This window comes from Melospiza melodia, chromosome 1 (genome assembly GCF_035770615.1).
Source record: "Melospiza melodia melodia isolate bMelMel2 chromosome 1, bMelMel2.pri, whole genome shotgun sequence".
Lineage (NCBI taxonomy): Eukaryota > Metazoa > Chordata > Aves > Passeriformes > Passerellidae > Melospiza > Melospiza melodia.
Genome location: NC_086194.1, coordinates 46,321,027 through 46,346,671, shown reverse-complemented (window position 1 = coordinate 46,346,671; position 25,645 = coordinate 46,321,027). Strand labels below are relative to the sequence as shown.

Below are 25,645 nucleotides of genomic sequence, written 5' to 3'. Positions count from 1 at the left end.
GTTAAAGTGCAGCTGTTCAGGTATTTTGGAACTGCATTGCCTAGGCTATACAGAGAGTTCTCTGGACTGCTCATTCAACATCTTTGTTTCATCTCGTGTTTCAGAAATAACTGAAACCTTCACTTTTCAGATACAGCCTGACACATATTAGGTACAAAATATTATAATTTCTTAATGTAATGGTAACTGATAAACAGCTGTGATAGTCTTATGACACCTAATACTTCTTAAATATTTTGAAGATCACAAATAGTGTTCTGGAATAGGATGGTTATGCACCTGATCTCCAATTATCCTATCCAAAACCATAAGTTCTGAGACAGTATCACAGTAATGTTAGACAGGTAAATAATCTCACTGCTGAACAGACTCCTAATGACCACCATGTCATGTATTTCCATGAGGGACAATAAAATCTAGAAAATAGTAAAGCCAGGAAATAAAAACCTAAAAGCTATATTCTGGTCCTGCACTTCAGTGCAAATCTCTGACAATAAACACTTCTGACTTGACTTGCTACAATGGCCATGCATGTTAGCTAGTTATAAACTGCTACATAGAAAATTCTGTATATATAAAATTAATTCCATTTTAGAGTGATTTAAAACTAACAGAGCACAATCACTTTATGACTGTGAATGGACAATGCAGAAATGTGCCACTGACATGAGGGATTTAAATTAGTGCAGCAGCAAAATGTTGAAGGTCAAAGTTTGTACCTACCTCTTTTTGATACACTATGCCAGCTTCAAAAAGCTTAAGGAAGAGATATTGTGTCCATTTGTAGTACTCTGGTAAGCAAGTGGTTACCTCCTGTAGAAAAGAAATAAAAATTTCGGAAACTATTCTCAGTATTTTCCTACACTGTTTTAACTTCAACAATTAACCCAGGAGTGTATAATATATTCCACAGAGTAAACATTTATGCATGTATTCATGTACAAACCTATTTACTTGTATAATGCTTACAATGAATGACAGTCACAATGAGTGATAGTCACCAGAGAACATTGGCTTTGTGTGGGTTTAATGCAGAAGGTAAAGTTTCCCTGTTAATGTGGGATATAAAACTCTGTAAGATTAAAGCTGATAGATATAAGAACAGAAGATGAATGGACAAAACTAGAAAAAAAAAAAAAAAGCAGACTTCTCTCAAAGAGCCTTCCTAGCCAGGCTGCCTTTCCCTCTGTTGCTCAGCAATGGGAGGCAGGAGCCGAGGCTGTGGATGCTCAGAGGCAGCAGGGAGCTGGCTGATGTGAGGCAGGCAGAGCGAGGAGCTTCCAGCTGAAACTGTGGGTGCAGGAGGAGAGAGAGAGAGAGAGAGGAAGAGAGAGAGAGAGAGCAGCGCTGAGGAGCTGCTGGCACACGGACCGTGCGGGGCACACAGCTTGGAGTACCGGGTAAGGCTCGGGAAGGGCAGCTCACACAGGGCAGCTCACACTCAAAGCTCAGACAAGCAACTGCTCCAAAAGGCAAGGCAGCTCAAGTTAGGAGGATGCTCTAGGTTTAAGTATGGAAAAAATGAGTCATAAAAGTCACAAATGAGGAGGATGGTTATGAAGGAAATAAAGATGGATAAAAATAAAAGACAACATAAGCAGGAGGAATGGGAGTTACGAGAACAGCAAGCTGCGATATAATGGATAGCTTTTTTAAAACTCAAAAACATTTGCTAAGTTTTTAGTGAACTCTGATAATTAAAAAACAAGCTGCTTACCAACTGCTTACTAAGCTCCATATTTTAAATGTTTGTTCTTAAAAAACTCTAACTTAAAATAAGCGTTAATATGTAAAGACAACGAATGGATTCCATCATTACAGACTCCCTGTTTTCTCAACACAAACATAGGTTTCACAGGTGCAATGGGAACCCACATACCTGCTTGAAGTGAAAGAGGCTTCTACATCAACTTCAAATTAATATGAACATCTCTTGATTTTAAAGTTACTGACAAAAAGTAAGCCACTGATACAATTTATTCCATTTGGAGTAGTTATCAAGCATCAGAAATAGCTCTAAATGTGAAATGTCTTTCACGTGGGCTTTCCCATCATCCTAGCTTCCCACTACACACAGCTCCTGCAATATCATCTGCTACTCAAATGACATCTGAAATGCTCTAGCAGAAAATTTTTATTCTTTTTCTACAACTTTATATTCTAGTTGCTTTGAACTTTATATGCCAGTGCTGAAACATAGCTTTTAACAATTAATATGACCTTTGAATAAATGTGCCTCAGAAGTGTGTATAAGAGGTTTTCAAGATCAAAAAGAGACATTTAATGGCAAGTTTTCAGCTCAGCATGTGAAGACCTAGTAATGAAAAACAGTTGCTTGATTAAAACCCTTTGCTCTGCACTGAAAAAAACCCCCACTTGATAAAAATCTGATTTCCATCTCTTCAACTAAGCACATTTAATAGTTTTTCCCCCCCTGCTTCTTCACACAGTGACAACAGTTCTCGTGCCAGTGTGATGCCACTACAGGCAACAGTTTCATCACTGAGTATCAGACACACAAAAGAAGAGACACAATCCCTTTCAGTACATTATAAGATTACGTGAGCAACAGGAAAATAGGTAGGATAACAAAAGTGAGCTGTGAAATAAAAATAGAAAAGTGAATGAAGATTGGTACTTTTGGCCCTGAAAGGCAGATAGGTGTCAACTGAAACAACAAGATGACATTTCCCAATCTAAACAAGCATGTTACAAGCTTGAGCTACAAGATACAAGCTAATTGCTGCAAACAGAATCCCATGTACACAATCTCTCACAAGGAGTAAATAGACATTTCTTTGAAAGAAATGTAGCAGACTGTATCAGTGAAAAAGAAATCTGCTGTGTGGTCACTGAGATGCAAAAAGAATAATCAAGTTTAGAATTTAACTTTATAACCATGAAGGTTTGCAGTAACATTTCAAGGTAATGAAGAAAGAGAAATTACATCACTAACAAGTAAAATGAGGTGCTAAGACAAGCCAGCAAACTCCTGTCAATCTTGAAATGTGTTTTGGTGGTTTTTTTCCTATCATTTAGCACAGTAAGATTTACTGCTATAAATAATTTTGTGTGTATTCCAGTTACTGACCTTGATTAAATGAATGATGCCTGGTAAAAAGTTTCCATTAGGCTGCCATCATGCTTAAATTAAGGTGAATGTTAACATTTCTATTTATACTCTGTAAGCACGACAAAGATCCACAGAACACTGACAGAACTATCTTAACTCAGAAATACACAAAAGAGTTTATAAAAGGGTTTGAAAAGTAGCATGCTGGAGCCATTCCAGCCTGCCAAAAACTGTACATTTCTGCTTCTCATTTGCGATCTGAGCACTGGCATTACAGCACACATATAGAATCCTGTATCATAAAGCAGTACAGTGAATATATAGAACAGGATATTACCATATTCTCCACAAAAATAAAATACCTACTAAAAATCCAAACTTTTCTAAAAATATGTAAGATGCTGCTCAGCTGTCCACTGCATGTGCCCTTCAGTGCTCTGTGAGAGATGCAGTGATCACCCATCACCTCAGCATTTCAGTATTATGAAATGCCAGGGAAAGTCTCTCCCTCTTTCCCCCTCTACATTTTGCCTTTTACTTTTGTCAGCTTTAAACAGACACTCACCAAAATGCATCTTTGTCTTTGGTTACTGCTACTGTTCCTTATTCCTACAGGAATGACACTCATTCATTAATAGAACTCATTACAAGAATTTAAATTAATCACCTATACAGGTGGTTTGCTTTTAAAAGAGCAGATACTGGCAAGGCATAAGAAAGACCCCTATCCTTACCAAAAACTACCTTGCTTAATCCATTTATTGCAGCACAGTAATTTGTTCCAAACAAATACCATACCAGAGGGGTTGGTAACTTTTTTCTTTTTGCAAAGAAATTCTCAGTTACAGACTAAATTGGTAGTATTATAATCTGGATTTGGTATCACTGCAATGTGGGAAGCAATGGGTCCATGAAAAGGTCAAAAAGCCATTCACTATTATGAAATCTGCTTTAAAGAGTACCTTTCAACTACCAATAAAAATAAGGGTAACCAAGAGTAAAAAATCCTGCATTAAAAAAAAAAAAAAAAAAAAAAAAAAAAGAAACAACAGCTAAATCTAGATGAAAGATTTTGGTGTTTAATAAAAGAAAAAGTAATTTTCAAATGCTTTGTTTTGAAATTCATTATTTCTTCTAAACCTGCTCCCTTCTAACAATTTTCCATTATGAGTCTCTGACCTTATAATTCATTTTTGCTTGTATTTTTAAGAATAAGGTTACAACTTCAAGCTACTTCCATGGCTATATTTTAAAAAATAAAAGTAATATTTATAGGCTGCATGAAAAGGTTTATTTTTTCCTAAGATCCACCAGGCTTTATGAATAACATATAACTAGACTGGAGATATGCAATTTCCTAGTTTATTAATAATAAATTTATTTTTAGCACAGTCTTATGCTGTCCTGAAGACAGGCATGTTGCACCTCTTTAAAGGGAGATAAGAAGAAAAAGTCAGGATGGATTTTTTTCAAAATCTATTTGAGAAGATAAAACAGTCTTTAATCAATTATCTGCCTATTTTGGTTTTCAAGGGCATGCACTACCTCATCTAGAAGTATAATTATTTGATTTTCAGAGGTTTGGAGCTACACCAACCTACATTTCTAAATTAATTTGAGTATTTGTATTTCAAAGGCCTTTAGTTTTATACTTTATTAGCTACAAATAGAAATGTCATACAGTGCCTACATTTTGGAACGAATATATTTTCTGCAAAAAAAAGCAGTCTTGAATCAACAGTTTCTTTTTAAAAAAATTTAATTATAATTGGGTCAATGGTACGTGGATGAGAAGAAAATTTCATAGGTAATCTATGTACTGTTGGTTTTATGTATGTTCAGGCAGTACACACAAATGACAACTTCAAAATTAAATAGAAAATTATCTGCACAGAGAAAATCTACCAAAGATTTAATTTTTTTAATGTACAGAGCAGACGGGGAACATTAGTCTCATGCAAAAAAAATGTCACTTGGAATGCAGAAATTGAAATTACTAAAAAACCTTCATAGAAAGAGCTACTTCCTGGGAGAAAGTTACAGATTGATAATAACTGGTGAACTGATGGCTGACTCGGAACACGCATTTGGTCTGATGACACTCCTGAACAAAATAAAGGAAAAGCTTTATATGCTTTTCATGTTTTGTTGTTGATGATATGAATCATTGAAAATGTTTAATTCCCCTGAAAATAATGTTCAAAAGAAATCACAGGCAGTTTGTTATGCTGTCTGGGGTGGTATTTTCAAAAAATCTGATCACCAGGAATGCTCAGATTATAGTTATCTTAAACCCAAAACATAACGTTGGGGATTTTTAAAATTTTCCATGTGTTTTTAATGACTCTTAAGAGACATTTCTTCCATGCTCAAACTTCAGCTTTTCATCCTTCCATCCGAGAAACATAAATGTTCAGAATAGAAATGTTATCTCACTTATTTAAAAAAAAAACTCTCTCCAGAATCACACTATTTTCAAAGTGATTTACAAATATAATACTTCTAACTTGAGGCACTTAAAATACCTCCATGTTTCAGGTAAAAAAAATCAGATAATAATTTGTATTCAAAACTACTCTAAGGCAAAGTACTTACAGAGTTATTTTACTCATTTAATTTAATTTCATTTTGAATTTGCTTAGATTTTCTGTTTAGGAGAGCAATTGTAAAGTGTCATTGTAACCTGACTGAAATAATCTAATCTAATTAATCTAGCTTTTAATAAATGTCTTATTTATGATATTGTACTAGACAAGTAAGTTCACTGACAGCTATGAGACAGAAATACCTGTACATTTTGATTTGTAATACAGAGAGAACAATGAAAAAAAATCATTGAAAAATAAAAGGAAATTTCTAGCATTGCAAGTGCACAGGGATTTATTCATACTAATTTTATCAAGCAATGCGATTTAACTAGTCTTAGTATTCCTGGACACAAATTTCTTGACAAGCAGATGTGACTATAAGCAGGAAGACTCTTTAGGACAGCTATATGCAATAGGTTCTCAAAATGGATTTTCTTTTTCTTTTTTCCATTTCTCTTTTCCCATACCATATGTAAAAGGTAAAGTTTATGTAAGTTTCCTTCCCATCATCTAAGCACATACTCTAAGCTGGCCACAGAGGACAGAGAGAGTTAACATAAATTCACATTTTAAAAAAGCAGTTCATGGAGTTAAGGTAGGGGAGTGGGCTCCCTCCAGCATTATTTGGTAAGTACTATGCAGTAGCATAATAAAGGGGAAGATTTAAGCAACATCAAGGAAATTAAATTTAAAACAGGCCCCTGCTTTGTGTAATAGTCTTGATTAATTAGACCAACCCATATAAAATCTGTTTTTCTTGGATTGTTCATAGGAGTCACTAATACTAGTGGGTTTTTTGCAGTGTCACAGTATTTTGTGAGCCACTGATTTAGAGCCATACAAGTATATAATACTATAAAAAAATACTCCTTACCTCAAATAGCTCACTTTTAAGATAAGCACTTGCACAGCACAGTGCTTTTCTGTGCAAAGATGCCTGAGTTAGCCCAGGAGCAGTACAGCTGAGGCAGCAAGATGCTCTGCCCAGCCTAATGAGCCTGCAGAGAAGCAGGCTTTATCAGCCTGTAAAACACCCTGCTACAGCTTAGCCCTTCCATTTCCACAGGTGCTTCTTTCATGGCCAGCTCAAATATCTGTGCATTTGGAGTCACATAATATTTTGGGCATCATGCATTTTTTGCAATTAATAAATATATCTGTTTCTGCGGCTACCATTCAGGTTACTGTTACTCCAATTAATATGACAGGCTTTCCAAGTAAAACAAAACTTAACTCATAAGCTAAGGAGTGAAAACTATAACATGTGTTGTCTTTCAAGGAACATTTTTCAGCTGTTTCAAAACCTTACTTTTCAAAAGCATCAACTACATGTCCCTAGAGCATTCTAAAGCATTTCAGCTACACAGCAGTTCAAATGGAGTTAGTAATAGGGTATCAAAGCCTTTTCCACAAGTATTGAGAGACTCCTGAAAGTTCATTAACTAAAATACAGTTTACTAGTAAAGTGAAAGTAACTCTCGAAGAATAGGCAGAGATGACAAATCATTTTTCCCTGAGCACTTATACTTCTTGCCATGGTTTTCAATACTGCCAGTTTTCCATTTGTTTTTCAGGACAGAAGGGCCAAACAGAAGCTTATACATGAGACATTAATTTTCTCAATCTTCTTGAAACGCAACCTGCACCACTGAACTCGTGTGTGTGTGTGCATGTGTATGCTCCATAACATAGCCTCCACACAGGATTCCACTGCTTTCAATACTGCTGCACCACACAGACATACAGACAACCTCTGAGATACCAACAGATTTAAACATTAGATGTCAAGAATGCCTGCAGTGAAGCTTCCACAACAAATCTTTTATTTTCAGAGCAACTTTTTTGGCTATCAGGAAAATTTAAATCTTATTCAAAAGGCTTATACTGGAAAATCCTTCCCTATATGAGACATGACAAAATGGTTTTTTGGATGCAAGACATACAAATAAACAACTTCACCTTCATGATTAAAGAAAACAGATGGCATGTCTCAGACTGTCAGAAAACTAATGCTTTTCCTTTTCAGATCTACAATACTGCTATAAAAATCCAAGATTAGCATCTCCATCACTCTATTCAAAATCACATTAAGGTGATAAGCAGCAGCTACTGCTGAGAATATAAAGGCAGTGTGACTGATTCACTGGTAAATGCAATAACCTCACAATCGCTTCCAACGCTAATTTCTTTTTTATCTGGAAAAATGGCATTAGCTTATGTCTGACCGTGTTTGGTAAGTTTTTTAAGGTGAACACCTGATTCTCAAGCATTAGTGTTTTAAATAAATTTCTGGTTTCCAACATGATCCTGATATGAACATTTATGAAAATGCAGGCTTATACTTCAAAATTTGGAATAACATAACTGAGCCACCACTCCAATTTACTATCTTTAAACATTTGACATATGCATTGAAAACAGCACTCCTCAAGAAACACATACCTTATCACAAAGGCATTGCTGTTTCATAAATACCTGTTTATTACCTTATTTCTAACACAGAAAGTTGATACTTCAAAGAGATAAAAAGCAAATACAAAATCAAAATGACTTTAAAGATTCTCCTATGCATTGATGATATCAGATGATATCAGCATGTTAAAAGTTAGCCAAATCTGATAAAAAGCTCAATTTTACAGTTTAACAACTTAAACTGGTTACTGCCAAAGACAGCTGTATTGTCATAAATAAAATGGTGAAATTCCATGGGTCTCAATGCTCCATCATACAATAAAATAAAGCAGTATCCATTTTAAAAAGAAAATCTTACCCTTTCCCATGTAAAAGACAGACCTAGTGCATCAAACTGTTTCCTCATGTGTTGAATGTTACTGCAAAATAATGATAATAAATGAAAAATTATTAGCTTAAGATACTTCTAACATGTGATCATATAAAAAATCTGGTGCTTATAGAGTTCTGAGAAATCCAAAGCACTAGTTAACCTCTAAACACTATGATCTCACTAGCAGTAAAACTCAGAATTGTCAGAATACTGAAATAATAATTTTAAAAAGCCCCCAGTATATTCCGGTCCAATTCCCATGGCTATGTATATGAGGCAATAAATTTTTTTTCCTCTAGATTTGAATGCAACTTAAAAGTAAATATGGCAGTTCAGTTTGAAGGAAGCATTACCCAAGCACCACTTCTTACTATTTTTATTTATCTTTACTGCAGTTGAGTCAAAGGGCCCTCTCAAATCTCAATGCAGTAGGGGACACTTCCACTTTGAGCTTAATCCTGCTGTACTCTGGCAATGCTATCCTGGCTGTTATTTTGCTGTGGCTCTGGTGATTGTGTGGCTGTAGAATAACCTGAATCAGCCTACCCATTCAGCTGAAGATATGCCCTACAAAAATTCTCCAAAAAAACCCCACAAGATTTCTTTCCTCCCTCTGATCAACAGGCTGATCAAACCAAAACCGTGGCCCACAAAACCAGCTGAGCCAGTGCAAAGGAGGTGGTGAGAGCTTGTACCCTGGGAGGTGACAAAAAACTACAAAAATTCTGGTGGCAGCACCACCATAGATAAACATTAATCAACTCACGCACTGTTAGGTTAGATGCTGCTCTGAACAGATTAAATTACAAATGTAAAGTAAGATACATCAGGATATACAGTGAAGCTTTAGTTTGAAAATGTACTAAATGTGCTTTGCTAAAATACCCTCAATTACACAATATTAATTAGTGACCTGGTGAGAATTCATTCAAATACTGTAAAATGAATTAAAATTTCTTAGGGACTTTGACCTTTCTACTGAAAGACATTCTGTCAGATAAAGTAATATCTATCCTCCCAGAGCAGCTGAGTTGACAGTCATGAAACAAAGCATTTAATTCTGATCCAGAAAAAACTTGCAGTGCTGAATAACTGAGTACTGCAAGTATTTAGTATTATAATATCTTTGTTGGAAAAGTATCAAGAATCTTAAGATGGGACCAGAAGCATGAACAAAACCCAAAGAAACAGCATTATCAAAGAAGGAAATGAATCAAGGCCTATAAAGATACCACAGGTAGATTACTGCTTCCAGAGTACAACAAACAACCTCACTTAGGGAGATTGGTTTCCAAGTAATTTTCAGAAACTGTTTACTTATATAACATTTTACTCATTTTAAAGAATATCAGGAGAACATAAGACCCCATTCTGTGGTCTAAGCCAAAAATATTCACAGAAATCAGCAGCAATAATGGCTGCTTAGCACTTTCCAGGATCCAGTCTCAAAAAACCCTAACTACCTCCTTCCTCTCTCCCATGGTACCAAAATCTGCTAGTAAATCTAACCACATAACTCATAATTTTCCACTGTGTACTCCATATTAAGGTTTACCTCACCATGATGAAATTTTGATTTATTTGTACCTGCTGGTTTGGGTGTTTGGGAAATGCTTCTCTTTTGATATTCTAGCATTTTACAATTTAAAAGTCATTGAGGTTAAAACCTTGAAAATCATCCCAATATATTTATCTTTCAAAGCAGAGTCATCCGCACAGTCCCATAAAATGTTTTCACATAACCTTGGTCTCAGACAACCCTGTTCTTTCCCGTACCATCTTTCTTCTGTGCTAGTTTTGCTCTGTTTTATTGATTCATGGGGGCCACAGTACAGGTATTCACAGTGAAAATGCCATATTTCAATTCATTTCACCTTTGTGTCCAGCTTGCAGGGTGAAGGCCATGTTCAACTGCAGCATTTTCTGCTGGTAAACCAAACGCATCCCATCCCATGGGATTGATCACCTGTCAGCAAAAGGAAAAACCACCATGTTATGCAACTTTCTGGAATGGCATCAGCAACACACTGAGAGGCCTCTGAATAATGAATGGGGTTGGCATTCCAGCATTCAGTCTGAGCTGAACTTCTTCCAAACCTGCCAACTGTGGCCAGCTTTGCTTTAAAAGATGACTATGAAGTGCACTTGTGACCTACAATGAGATGTTAGAGGGAGTTTAAAGTATTATGCAATAAACTCTCATGACTCTTTCAATATCAGGTTACAATGACAAAACCCAACTCTTTGTAAGTTTGTGTGGTGGTAAAAGTCAGCAGTTGATGCTGCCACTGGACAGAACTAAATATTCATTCTAAAATAGAAGATGTAAGTAAAAATAGTTGAAACAACAGTTTTACAACTGTGACTGATGTGTAGCCTACTAGTTTTTTACTTTGTGTTGAAAACAAAATAAAAGAAAAATACCCTATGATAACTTTAAATTCACCAGATAAAATTGTGAAGATGAGGAAAAACTGTTTTAGTCAAATTTTACTGAAACATCTCTTGCAAATATAGACTACAGACGGACAAATTATTATTTCATGACCAAAAACAAATTAAGGTGGGAAAAAAGTTGACTACAAAATATAATAGATAATTTCTGTTGAACTAGAGATGTATTCTTCCTGTTAACACGCATGTTATTTAGAAAATAATCTAGCAATATGGCAAGTATTCAAAAAACCTCTTTAATAACCAACAAAAGAAAGGCCAGTACTTAAGATGCTGTCATTAAACACACATATATTGGATACCTGATAAAGCCAATTCTATTTCTTAACCTACAAATGTGCTATAAATTCAATAATCATTATTAAAATTACACAAGTTTAACAATAGCAAAACATGACTAACATTTTACAAGTTGTAAGAAATCAAAATTTTTGCCCCTTAAAATACCTATTTATATAAAAAACATGTTTCTTAGTGGCATGTAAGCAAACAAGCCATAAAAGAGCAATCCCAGCCATACTAATCTCATAATACATCTCCATGTGAAAAATCACCTCATTTTAGAAGCATGAGCTACTTTTGTCACTGCTTTGAATTATTTTTATTCTTCTTTGCCAACGCTTTCCAGTCTTCTGACTTAATGTAATATTTCATAACAAATATTTTATAGATGTGTTTATAAAGATGCCCTAGGCAGCAACACAGTGTAAAAGCAACAGGATTTAATAGATGTGACTCTTCAGCATTCTCATTTTCAGTACTGATCTAAAACTAAACCTGCTGTCTATCATTACTCTACTGGTGCAACAACAAAACCAAAGGTATTAACCTGTGATTATCTGTGGTCCAAGCCAGCCCAATAAGGGCCCATGCACAGCACATTTTCGGTGTCTAAACCTAACAGAAATTGGAATGCTATTCTGTGTCACAAACTCTCCCTATCAGACAAACTATTGCTCCTCACACCATGGTATCAGAAATTATGAGTCTTAACTGCCTATTTCCTCACAAATAGAGGGGGGATTTTGCATGGAAAATGTCAGCTGGAGCCTAAACCACTTCTCAACACCCCACTGAAACACACCTCTGCCCAGCCCCTCCCCTCCCATCCACCCACCAATCAAAACTATTGGTATGAAAGAAAAAAAAAAGTTATGCTTTACATAAGCTATAAATATCAACAGAATTTTTATGGACATCTTAAAATATTAAATTGTGTAGCTCAGTTCTTTTTGACTGCTAGTACTGCTGACAACCGACCTCTGGACAGATGTGATGGAAAAAAACAGATTTTTTTTCCATGTATAATACATGTTTTCTCTATTTAAATGCCCTAGACTAATGTCCTGCCTTTACATTCTTACAAATACAAACTGATGAACATTAAGTGAGATTAGAAAGAATCACTCTTGCTTAATTTTTGTAAAATTTGGCTTCTGATGATTTCCTGGATACAGACAGGCAGCCAAATGCAAGACACAATCTCATTTCTCATGGCCCTGAGCAAAAAGATGTGGGAAAAACAACTTCACTACCAGCTACAGACTCCCCAAAAGGGCTGATGGGTGCTGCAGACAGTTCATGTGCAGACATTTTAACCCTGTACCATCAGTGCTGGAAAGAGCAACCTGTGCTCGCAGAGATTCCAAATTCTAGCACTTATCAAAAAATGCCATATCCACTCTTCACATTCAAAAGTTCAATTTAATGACCAATAGCATTCCTCAAGCTAAAGGTCTGAAGAAGTATGCTAATTCAAGTTTCAATCAGAAAACTGAATTTAAAGAGACATTAAAAATATCCTCAAATTAGCCTCAAGGATAGATCTATTTATGTAGTTGCTATAGAGATGAATGTAACATGCACAGGGGTTTAGAAAATGATTTCAAGTTTATTGTCTCTTTTAATTCTCTACCATGAATGGATTTGAATGATTTATGAAATGCATTTGTCTAAACAACAGGTCAGTTCTTCTGGCTGTAATCTGCAGCAAAAATGCCACAGTCTCCACCCAGCATTTACATCTTAACTCTAGTTATTCAACATAAAAATCTGAAAAGAAATGGAAGAGGAGAAGAAAATATGCAACTACCATGTCAAAAGTTGGGACAAGGGATAAAGGAACAGTTTGACTGTTCAAAACAAATTAAAAAAAAAAAAAAAAAAGAAAGCAGTTTTGAAGACCCAAGGGTTATTCCTTGTAGCTCTTTGGGTTGGTCACTGGGTTGGTCACTGGCCTAACTAGCAGAAAACATGGCTGCTCTCTCTAGCAGCACAGATGAGTAGAAGAAAAACAAGTCATCCACTTTCTTGAAAGCTGACTTGATTGCTTTCAACAGCAACCTCTAAACCTTATGCAATAGAGGGATCCATTCTGCTCACTGCAGTGACCATTCTTCTGAACATCACTTCTCTAAGCCTCAAGGAGACAGAAAGACAAATGACTGTATTTTGTTAAATAGGAGGCTGCATAAGTCTAAGGGTGCCTACACCAGGTAAAACAAGGCAGGCTGCAGTTCCAGCCATTTTACAATGGCAGAAGGCAGTGCCATCATCAAAGGCAGCTGTGTGTTCATCCTCACAATGAAGTGGTCAGGTGAACTCCTCATGCTGGAAACTCCCAGGTTAGTGTTGAACACACATGGCATAACTTCAGATCCTCAGAAGCTCACACGACCATGCAGGATCAACTATGAAACTCTGGCATTTTCTACCACTTAACATGGTTTGCACAGGAGTATAAAAGGTTACAAGGAAGTGATTGAACGTAGGGAACAAAGCGCTCGGTAACTACGACACTGAATGGGCTTTTTAGGAACAAATTATTAAAAATAAAACCAGTTGCATCTTGAAACATTTTAGATCCCAAAGACTCTGGCTTGGAGCATTTTTGAGAATCATTTCCCAGCATGGTCAAACATCTGTTAGCAATGGCTAGAGCTCTTCACGTTACTGTGGGACCAAGGGGAGGAAGACACCAACTCCCTTGACTGAATGCTGAGATCTCAGCTCTTCCTCTCTGAGCATTCTCATCTGTTCACTGCTGTAACAATCACACTGACATCAGTAGGTGAGATCAGTGTACTGTACAACACAGAGCTGACAATGATCTCATAACACTCAGCTCTAAGCCTCCATCAGCATAACCAGGGCTGGTGATTCAGTGAATTTTCCTCGGTCTTTGTAAGGACACAAAGAACATGTTTGCTCTCCTGATGTACTCAGTATGTCTCAGAACTATGACCAGGGAGCTGACATACTGTTCGTACACTCAGATCAATGCATTCTAAATTTTAAGCTGGTAGACTCAGTGTTAGAAAGGCCTGCAGATAAATATATTTAATTCAGAGAATGTGTAATAAAAGAAGATGACCAGAAATGAAAATTAAGAGGCTTGCTGACAAATTAGTGGCTTGAATTGATACAGCAAAGTCTATGTTCCTATCTCTACTTGCAGCCCCACGACACACTCGACATGAACTAACCAAAAACGGCTGGCAAAACAGGCAATCCATGATTGCAAGTTCCAGCTGTCAGAAAACACCCCTGGCTCCATCATGGATCTTGCAACTGTGCAATCACAGACATGAGACAGCGAGGACTTGCAGGTGGAGAGGGCAATGGAAAGGGTGGCTGCTCCTTCCATTGGCTGCCCACAGTGGGCTGAACTTGTTGAAAATCTGGTGTAAACTGGCGTATTACAGCACACTTTAAATACAAGACCTCCCCTTGTGTGAAGCCTAGATTCTCTTTTAACCACCACAGGTAAGAGACATCACTGCACAACAGGTGAAAATTATCATAAACAAACAAACAGACAACTCCCCCAAGCAGACAAGGCACGCCTGAAAAAAGATAAAAATAAGGAGTTTTTGACCAGCGTAGATCCTAAAAAGGACTATTTCAATGCTTCTCGGCAACACAGTGCTGCATACTAGAGAAGGTACTCTCTAATAATCAAACCATACAGATTTCTATCAAAACATAAAATGCCCATTTATTTTTATTCTCATAGAATGTAAGATATGAGAAATTACTCAACATCCACAGAATAACACACACATTTTGAGAACAAAGTTATCTTTTGCCTTCTTAATCTCATGCATTCTTGTCTAACATAATTATATTTAAAATTATATCTCATTTTCTCTTTTTCTTTCAAAATGAAACACAGTGAGCTCATTAACACCTTCAGTACAGGTTGTGGGAAAACTGAAATTAAATAAGATTCAATTCACACACAATACTTGTAATATTTGCTACTTAATTTATACTACGTGAAATAACCTGACAAAAAGATACAAAAGCCTCACAAAAAAAACCTGGAGAATAGCAGCTAGTGATGAGTAGAAAACGGATCTGTATCAAAATAATTCATCCTACTGATGATTAATTATAGAGTTTTAATTAAACTTGCCTGTCTGGCTTCAATACCATTCACTTTTGCAATTTCAAGAGCATTAAGATTCACTGCTGAAAGGGAAAATAATTAATGAAAATACATCCAATTAAAAAGTAGATATGTTACAGATAAAAAGAAAACGCTCTTCAAGTCATTTAGGGGCATTGCAGAAATATCACTGACTATATTTTAATCCCATCCATCCCAGTTTAAGTATAAATTAAGAAATAATGAGTATAGTGTGATTCTAGCATGCAGGAATTTCCCCCTGATTTGATTACAGAAAGGACTATTCTCGGTTCTGTACAACTCTCACATGTGACTGCCTGGCTTTGGTACCAGTTTCATTACAAAGATATCACAAGAACTATTGAACTGAATCACTCTGTTTACTGATCACTAAGGGAATTATTCCCAGTCTTCTGAGAGGCACAAATTATCCACTTTGGAATTTATCAAAGACATGCTAATGATAGCATGATAAAGTAATGGCAAATACTTTTTCCCAGAGCAATAGCACACTGGAAATCTGCCATAGTGAAAATCACCATGAATATCTCTATCATTTCTACACAGCAATCTCAAACAATGAATAGAAAATCATTTCTTACAAAACTCCTACATTTGCATTCACAACATGCATGTAAATTCACAGAGTAAACACAACCAGAAACTACACATAATAGTTCGGGACTGATTTATTAACAACTATAAATTTGTAATTTAAAATACATACATTACTTTTTCATAGCATTTTACAATAAACACGTTTTAAATAAGATGTAGAAATCTCCATATATAAAAACTGTTTTAATTGCACTTCAAGAAACATGTCACCCTTAACACACTCTGGAAAGACCAGCTCAGTGCAGCCATGCTAAGCAATCTATATGGCTTACATTTCCCAGGCAGAGACTTCAAACTTCATCTTCAGTAATCAAAATGTAAACAAGTTACCTTCTAACACATGTACTCTACAAATCATTTATCCAGCAACCCAATCCTAGTGCATGACAGCTTGCTTCCCAAGCACTGCCTACAGGTCCTTGAGGAGTGACTGCTGGAACAAGACAGTGCTTTACAATGCTTTCATCTGCAGTTTTGTATTGAAGCAGTATTTCTTTCAGAAACAAGGTGGGGAAAAGAGCAATAGATATTTATTTTCACACTTAAAGCAGTACAGGTTTCTGGGAAATATCTGTAGAGTTCAGTGTGCATTACCTCTCTAGAATATTTTAACTGAAACAAAATCAGACTTTATGGAACTGAAAAAAAATGGAATACTAGTGTTCCATTTTAGAAAAACCAAAACCACAACAGAATCCAAATGATTAAAAACTTTACCAACTAAAATTTCAAAATACTTCCTATATGAAGAAATTACGCAACTGCATTCAAAATAATCCCTTTGTAAATGTATTCTAGCCTATCCTCACTAAAATATTACAAAATATAGGCCAATTCTTGCCTGCTCAGATTAAATCAAGACGTAACTAATTTACTGTTTTCTCAGTAAGGCATTCTTTATGAAAAATAACTCCACCTTGTTCAATATAAATTAATCTCTTAATCAATCATATATTCTTGTCAACTACATTCACATGATAGACGTTTTCCCTCACTGTTTATTAAATAACAAATATACATTGTAGTCTGAAGCTTTCCCTGGGAACTGTGAACCTGAATGGTTTTGTCTGTAACTTTCATTGTAACAGCCCATCATTTCTCATTGCCTTACACTTTTCTTTTAATTTGAAAATGATGGATGCAAAGTTTAAACAACATTGTTGCTCAAAAATCTTACCCTAACCTTGCATTGAATGCCTGATATTGATTCACTTCTCAGATTTTTGATTAGAGAAAAATTAGCAGTCCCTAGGCTTTCAAACATAGAATATTACAGCAGAATTTTGAGAAAGAAATAGAAGATCAATAGAATAACTTCAAAATTATGCATACTAACAGTTCTGTTTCTAAAGCATTCTTTCTTTATATATACTGAAGAATTCCAGTAATTCCTTGAATACAGAGACAAATTAATTTTTCTAGGGAATATATAAAGTTTTATGATATAACCACATCTTAGCTTACAATCATCACAGTATCTTAAACATCATAATAACCTTTGACAGATTGTACAACCATGAAAAAGGCAGAGAGAAGCTTTAGAGGTTGATAAATTAATTGCAAAGAGAAAATCAATTATACAGACTCTAATTCTAAGTGATGGAGAAATTAGCATGGGCAATAAAGGAAAAGTTCTTTAAAGTAAATGTAAGTTCCAGCAAGTTAATGCACATCAATAACACAATGTCTATTAATCTGACATACCCAGAAAATCATCTGAGAGATTTTTAATGTCTCTTAATCGTAAATGAAAGTTAAATTCTTTGGCTGCCCACCTTTAGTCAAAAATAGATGTTCAAACTGGTTAACATAACAGAAGATATAAGTATTTTTAGAAATCCAGCATATTCTACAGGCACTTCTTCAAAGTAATTTTTATATGAAATATAAAAACGTGCTGAAATGCAAGATGTAAAAACTTGAAAAGTCTGGAAAAATTTTTCCCGAAAAAATATAGGCAAACGTGGAAATAAAAACTTGTTTGCATGGTAGCTCTTGCATTTTATTGGAATTATATTATCTTTTTACTTTTCTCCAAATGTTTCCATTAAAGTGCCTACTTACTTTGTATTCAAAAATTTACAACTAGATCATGCTACTGGATGCAGATAATTATTTTCACTTTATTTTCACAAGTACAAGAAGCAGCAAGTTTTCATCTTTCTGAACAGCAATTTACTGGCTACCTTCCCTGCTATTGATAAGAGAGGGCTACATCCTGAAATGACATTTCATGAATGGTCTTAACATCAAGCAAAAATCAAGCATCCCTTCAAATGCCCTGTTAGCTGCATTTTTTTAGTGAGATCCAAGTTCTGGTCATTCAGAGGAGTCAGGAAAGGTAAGTGTTATAACAGACATTGGGGTTTCTTGTCATTTAAAGTCTAAAGCATTTATTTCTTTTTCCTGCAATTTTGGAAGCCTAAGAATGCATATCTGTAAAGCAGCAGCAAGTATTCAGTGCATGGTATGTTCATCACTGGCAAAAAACACATAGTATGTGGAAAGGCAGCACGCTGAATAATGCAGTGACAATACCTATCAGAGTCTCAGGGATGGTGACAAATCCAGGAAATGCTACACTTCTTCAGCACTTGTAGCAAGGAAATTGCACTTAGTACCACGACCAGCAACTAACATTCTTTCTCAATTTCATCTTCTTTGTACTCTTTTGAGGTTGATACCTATATTCTTGAGCTGCTCCATCACTCTTGTACAATAGAGAGACTGCTTCCTGTCATCCTAGATCCTTGCCTATACTATTTTCCTCTTTTTGTTCCCTTCTCTTTCCATATTCCTCCTGTTTTCCCAGCTTCTTCACATTTTCCCTCTACCAAATGTCTTTCCTCTGTAATATGGCTGTCACTCAGGCCACAGTTCTCCTACACCTTCCTTACATCCTTCAGATTTTACCTTGCCAGCCTTTACTGCGGAATGCCAGCCAAGATCCCACTGCAGATTGCAGGGACAAGGCTCTCAGCTACCCCTTCAACCTAATGGAAAGACAGAAGGCAGTGAGGAGAAATTATGGCAGGCATGGGGAAGACTGGGAAACAGAGAACTGTGGAAGGGAAAATGGGATTTCTCCTTGCAGATGTAGCAAGAAAGTTAAGACTTAGCCTACCTCGTAGGCCTGCACCTTCAGAGGATATTTCATTTTTATGAGCAAGGCTGAAATGGGCAAGCCAAGGGGTCAGATGCTACAGAACAGAAACTTTCAGCTACACACCCATGATGCAACATATGGCATGATCCTGTTCATCCAACTTGCAGCAGTCACCAAAAAAAAAGAGGTTTCTGTCCCAGCAGGCACAGAGGCATCTGCATCTGACAAGTGACATGAACTGGTTCTCAGGAGCAGAAGAGGTGAAAGCAGCTGGTTTTGGTGGTATCTCTTTTCTCTTGCCAGGTACATCTTTTCCTCCCCCTGGTCCCACCCAGCTGGCAGGAAGGGTTGTCAGCCTCCTCTCACAGAAACTGTGTAGCCCAGAGGTCTCAGTGACACTGTGCCACACATCAGTAGATTCAGGCTGTTATCATCTGAGATAGCTTCCAACCACTCCTACCGACAGCGAGCTCTGAACACCACTGGCTTTAATAAAACTCTCAAATTTCAGTATTCAAAGCTTCACAGGTCATTATCCACACACCTGTACCACACACTCCACTTTCATGGATTTTGGAAAATACTAATTTCCTGATCAATTATGATATTAAAATATAAAAAATCCCCACCCAGTCCTACCACTGATCTATTCTTACCTGCATCCCTCTCATTTTCTGGAACCGAGCTACTGCATCACTGATGGTGTAGACACGAACATGGCCCATGTGAAGCTTCCCAGAAGGATATGGGAACATAGAAAGCACATAAAATTTTGGTCTTGATTTCTAGAAAGAAATGTTTAGAAACTAGTAACTACATGAGTTCGCATTTCACTTGAACAAATACACATGCACATTATAAACTACTGCACAACACCCTAAAGAGAAACATGGTTCTGCTGGAACTGATGCAAGTGAGCACTGACAAAGTTCATTGGATCAAATTCTTTGGGGCTGTAAATAGAGGTGTTCTGCCAGACTTTGCTGCCATCTCATCAATTTATACTGATATTTCTATGGCACTTAAAAGTTATGAAAATTAATTCACTTTTACTCAAAAAAAGCTATATTGACAGAACTGGAGCTTAACTGTAGCATCTGCAACTGATTATCTATGTGTTCTTAGTCTGCCCCAACAAAAACATGAAAACATAGCAATTAAATTACACTCCTAACAGTTTAAATAATTAATGTTTTATTTTGTATCTACAACAAACACAGAGCTCACTCCTGGCCAGTTGCTTTTTGTCATCTGAACATCCCAGAGTGACTGCATCATTTGCAATTGCATGAACATCTGCTAAAGGGAAACTGTTCAGTTTCACTATGTATCCTCAGATCCAAACACATCTTACAAGCAAGATTTTGCATAGTGAAAAGAAACGAAAAATTTCATTTACTTAGGTTTAATTAAAATGACAAAAGTTACAAAGAAATCACAAATTCTCTTGCACATCAATTATTCCTATTACATCTTGATTACCACTGAATTCATCACTGATACATTGATAGTATCAAGTGCCACTGATACGTGGTAAATTCTTATATTATTTTTCTTGTTAATAATAAAAAAATTACAGGCAGCTTTCAGCTTTTACTGTTCTGAATAAAACTCTATTAGTATTTGTCAAATAATATTTCTTTATCATTTTTGTTCAATCACAGCAAAATCAGAAATAATCTGAGCACTACACACTATTTGCCTCTTAATATGTTACTAAATCTACTTCAACTTTAAGGATAAAACAAAAATACCATTTAAAATACAATCTAGAACTTAGCATACATATGCTACATATGACTCCTATGTACATATGTATATAAAAGGCACAGGTCTAAATGAATGCTTTCCCTGCTACAGGTATACACACATACCATTTCATCTCAGTTTTCTTCCCCAGAAAAAGCAAGCTCTTTTCTCTCTTCAACATTTTGATAGAATTATTTTTTTGTCAGAAAAAAGGTAAATTTTAAGGGAGATGAACAAAAAAACATCAAGAGCCACAGAAGTGTATTTGTCTATTGTGACAGAATAATTGTGAAGGCAAAAAGAGTCAGAGACTGCGATACTGCTGTTTTCAAGATCTTTTATTGCATGGGAAAACTTTTTTTTTTCTTCAAGTCACTTACTATGAGATTGTAAACCAGAAAATATTAAAAAATCTTTTTCCTTTAACATAGATTTTAGTGAGTCACAGGGTGTAGTGTGATAGATTTGTCATAATGTGGGGAACAGAACCTTGAGAAAATTGTTTACAGAAGTTACTATTAGATGTTTCTTTTAATACTTTAAATAATTAAGTGCCAAATATCTATAATATGTAAAGAAAGAACTGATTACTTAAACCCTTCCTAAATGTACAAGTTTATACTTTGCCTATTACTGTATTTTTCCTCAGGATTTTAAAAATTATTTTTGTTTACTTAATAATGGTTTTTAATAATCTACATGAAAGTATTTTCCCCTGAAACGTAATGCACATCTAATCATTAAAAGCCATCTGTACTAAGTAAGTTTCAATTAATTTCATTCTAAGAAAACAAAAATATAAACATGTAATCTCCACATTTCTCATATTGCTTACATCAGTTTCTGAAATTCTGCAGAACTGTTCCTTTATTCTTGGGAACCACCAATTCTCAACTCGTTTCCTTGTCTCCAACCCATAGTTTTTTTCCCATTTGCCCGTCTCACTGTAAATGGTTCTCACACAAGCAGGAACCAGTCTTCTCTGCCATTTAATTAATCCCAGGAAGCCATTTAGTTGTCTCTTCAAACATGAGGAACAAGGGCCAGCTCTTTGATAAACCGACTGCATTCTTAAGGTTATGGTATCTGAAAAGACAAAAATATGTATTTCATGCCACAATACATAACAAGAACTCAATGATTATTATGATTATACTGAAAAGCGGTAGCTATTAAATTATTTTAGCTTGACTTAGTCTACTCAGCTGCTTTTCATGGAACTTGCATTTTATTTCCACATCTGAATTATAAAAGTATGTATTTTTTAGTCAAGAGAACTAACTGTGGGCTCGCACAGAACAAAACCATTGTGGTTAGATGTCTTGTCTAATAAAATAAAATTCTTGCATTCAGTGTCCCATAAAGGCATAATCAGTCAATTGAAGGTTCCAGAAGCTCCACTGCCTGAATAGAAGATGGCTAACAGGGTGTTAGTAAAAATTCAGAATGAAACAGAGAGAAAAGGAAGTTGGATGAAATTATACTGTAAAAATACTGAATTTGTCATCACTGAAAAGAGATGGGGGAGGATGACTATAATTAGTAGATTTCAACCAGATATTCTAAACCAACTATTTTGCTAAGGCTTTCTTTTTCAACTAAAAATCTGGTTAACTCCTCAAATGCTTCAGAGAGAATCTTCTAAGCTACTCAGATGGGAAAAGATTGAACAGCTCCCATATCTGGGATGAGTCTCAACAAGATTTAAGCTGATTTTACTTCCTACAGTAGGAAATATGGCATTAAAAGAACCTCTACTCAGCGATTTCCTCCTCATCATGACTGCCTTTTTTTTTTTTATGGCATTTTTACATCAGTATTTTCTATTCTCTACGGTTGGTTTTCGTGCTTTGGTGTTGTTTTTCTCTTTTTAATTTTGCCCAATACACTTGTACCAAACTAGCTGTTTCAGTCAGTTCAGAATTTTCCTTGCAGAGTTACATCAGTAAAATCTCAGTGCAGAGAAAGTCTGCATGAGAAAAGATTTTACTTATGCATTTCCCATAAGGTAGAAACATTATCAGTAGAAATAATTGCTATAGCACCTAAATTAGATCCCCAGCAAGCTAGTGGGAGTTATGCTTCCTTTAACATTCCCCATACATGCACACACAAACCCTCACTGCCTGTCTCATTACCTATGCAGAGAATTGCTCCTTTTCTCCCTTACTTATCAAGCAGGGTCTTATAAACACTCCTTCACTTATGTCACATCAGTGCTTTGGATTTCTTGTTGCTACCCTCCATAATCTCTCTCATTTGTAATGAAAACAGATCCAGGACTGTACTCAGGATTCCCAGTTCAGGCGCACATGAGTCATTCAGGAGACTCCAACTTCCCCCAGCCCATAACATCACACTCATCTCAAAATTAGCATCTCAGTACTTCAAAGTTTTTTGCTTATTTTTACTAATTATTTTCTTATTACTTATGTCTCATTTCTATTGATTTATTTTACAACAGAAAGGAGTGCTTCCTCATACAAGCCAATTTCAGCACTGCTGGTTTACAAAGGAAGTATTTTAAACCCCAGGAACTCCACATGAAAGGAGACTAGTGGATGAGAGGACACAGTCTCAAGCTGCACATGGGGAGGTTTATGTTGGACGTTAGGAAGAATTTTTTCCCAGAAGGGGTGATTAGATATTGGAATGGGCTTGCCAAGGATGTAGTGGAGTCACCATCCCTGGAGGTGTTTAAGGAAAGACTGGACATGACAGTCAGTGCCAAGGCCTGGTTGAGAGGGTGATGTTTGGTCATGGCTTGGACTCCCTGATCTCAGAGGTCTTTTCCAACTTAATTGATTCTGTGATTCTGAGACAGAAAGAACACAGACCCGTGCCTGTGCACAGCTCAAGGGAAGCCCACCCGCCATGTCATGCCTGAGAGGGCACATTTGGGTGACCTCAGGCCCTACAGGTCACCCAGGCAGGGGTCAGAGCAGTGGATGGGAGTGAGAAAACAGCCACAGCCAAGGGAACACAGCACTACCACTATGTTCATTCAAATAGATGGAATTTCAGGATGAGAAAGAGAACTGCAGTGTCCTTGCTGCTCCTAGGTACTATCATGCACAAGATGCAATGGTCAGCCAGCCATGTGTTGGACCAGTGTCATTCCTGCTCCCAGGTACCATCATGTCCAGGAGACATGGCACAAGAGGATAATCAAATCCAAAAGACACAGCACTAAGCTGTTTTTCCTTTCCAGGCTTGTGTGCATGGCACTAGGACAAGGAGAGTGCCTCTCCCTGCCCCACTAAAGGGCACTCCAGCCCAGTGGTGTGTGAGTCTTTCAAGGAGCAGGTTAGGAGCCTAGAATTGTCTTCAGGCAGGTATGCCAAGCAAGGAGGAAGGGGCTGGTCTGATAGAGAAATAAATCACAGAATGTCCTGTGCTACAAGGGATGCACAAGGATCGCTGACTCCAGCTCCTGGGCCTGCACAGGGCCATCCCCAAGAGTCCCACCATGTGCTCAGGAGCATTGTCCGAGCCCTTCTTGAGCTCTGTCAGGCTTGGGGCCGTGACCGCTTCCCTGCGGAGCCTGTTCAGTGCCCAACCACCCTCTGGGGGGAAGAATCTTTTCCTAATACCCAACGTAAACCTCCCTGACACAGAAAACGTTTGGAAAGACAGTAAGCACACCGGAGACTGAATTAAAGTCCTGGAAACTGACTAACGAGGCCCAGCACATTTCACTCAGCCCCGCGGGAATGGGGGCGTGTCCCGCCGCTGGAGAAGCCTGCACGGGGAGCAGGCGGGCCGGAGCGAGCGGGGGAGCAGTAGCAGAGGGAGGCTAGAGGAGGGGGGAACTCCGTGGGCGCAGGATCGCCGGGAGAGCCGGCTGGGCGCGGGCAAGGAGCCCAAAGGAGGAGGCTTTGGGAAGCGGCGGGCGGCGGGATTAGCGCGGCTCCGGCGGGCGGGGGGGGGACCGTTACCTGCACGCGCCCTCCCTCAGCTCCCCCGCCGGGCCGCGGGCGCCGCCATCTTGGCGTGTCGGTGTCGGAGCGAGGCGCCGCCTCCGCCCTTGGCACCGCCCGACGGGGCGGGAGCTCCGCGCGGGGAGGGAGCGGGAAGAGTTTCCACCTTTCCCGAATGTAACGTGGAAAGGTAGAACAAGAGTAAATTACAAAAATAATGATATAAAAAAAATTAATTAATCTGGATTCAGCTCTGTAGAAAATGCACAGAACCTGCTCGGCCTTGAGAAGAGAGGGGCCCTCATTAATGTTTATTGTGAAAAACGCTAATCACTTGCTGTTTTTTTTTTTTTAATTTTAAAAGTCTAATAGTAATAAAATGGTTATAAAAATAGTAATACAATTAGAGTAATAATAATTTGGACAATTTGAATTAGGACAATATGAAACAATAGAAACAAAGAGTTACGGACGTCCAGGTACCTTTTTCTGGGCAGCAAAAGCCCGAAAAAGGACACACGTTAACAAAGGATTAACCCTTAAAAACAACAGCCTGTTGCGTATTCATACACTTCATACATGATGCATAAATTCCATTAAAATACAGAATTCTGTCTGGTCATTGTCAACTTCTTCCTCTGAATCCTAACAGCGCCTTCGAGGCGGGAAGAAGTTCGTTTCTTCTGAAGAGGGCAACAAATTTTTTTTCTCTGAAAGATTTAGGTGTCCTGTGGCTACTATCTCGCTGCAAGTCCTTTCTTTGAAAAAATATCTTACATAGCATAGTTTCCATTCTAACATTTTTTATCACTTAAAACTATATTTAACACACTGCTTAAGAGAATTAATACAGCGTTACTTTCTAACACAACACATATAATATTCATTTTAATATTTGCGAAAAGCCAGTCATAAAATACGCATGTTTCACATATATAAAT

At 37.1% G+C, this 25,645-nt stretch overlaps 1 protein-coding gene across 1 annotated transcript in view; it reads right to left on the bottom strand.

The window, feature by feature from the left end:
• Positions 1–24,809, bottom strand: part of LARS2 (leucyl-tRNA synthetase 2, mitochondrial) — an 83,969-nt gene extending 59,160 nt beyond the window's left edge. Inside the window, exons 1-6 of the mRNA XM_063156601.1 lie at positions 24,723–24,809; positions 21,620–21,870; positions 19,692–19,820; positions 10,321–10,412; positions 8,432–8,492; positions 724–813 (exon numbers count right to left, since the gene is read on the bottom strand). Of these exons, the coding sequence (XP_063012671.1) occupies positions 724–813; positions 8,432–8,492; positions 10,321–10,412; positions 19,692–19,820; positions 21,620–21,853 (606 nt within the window). The 5' untranslated portion in view covers positions 21,854–21,870; positions 24,723–24,809. The remainder of the gene's footprint in view (positions 1–723; positions 814–8,431; positions 8,493–10,320; positions 10,413–19,691; positions 19,821–21,619; positions 21,871–24,722) is intronic.
• Positions 24,810–25,645: the final 836 nt, after the last annotated feature.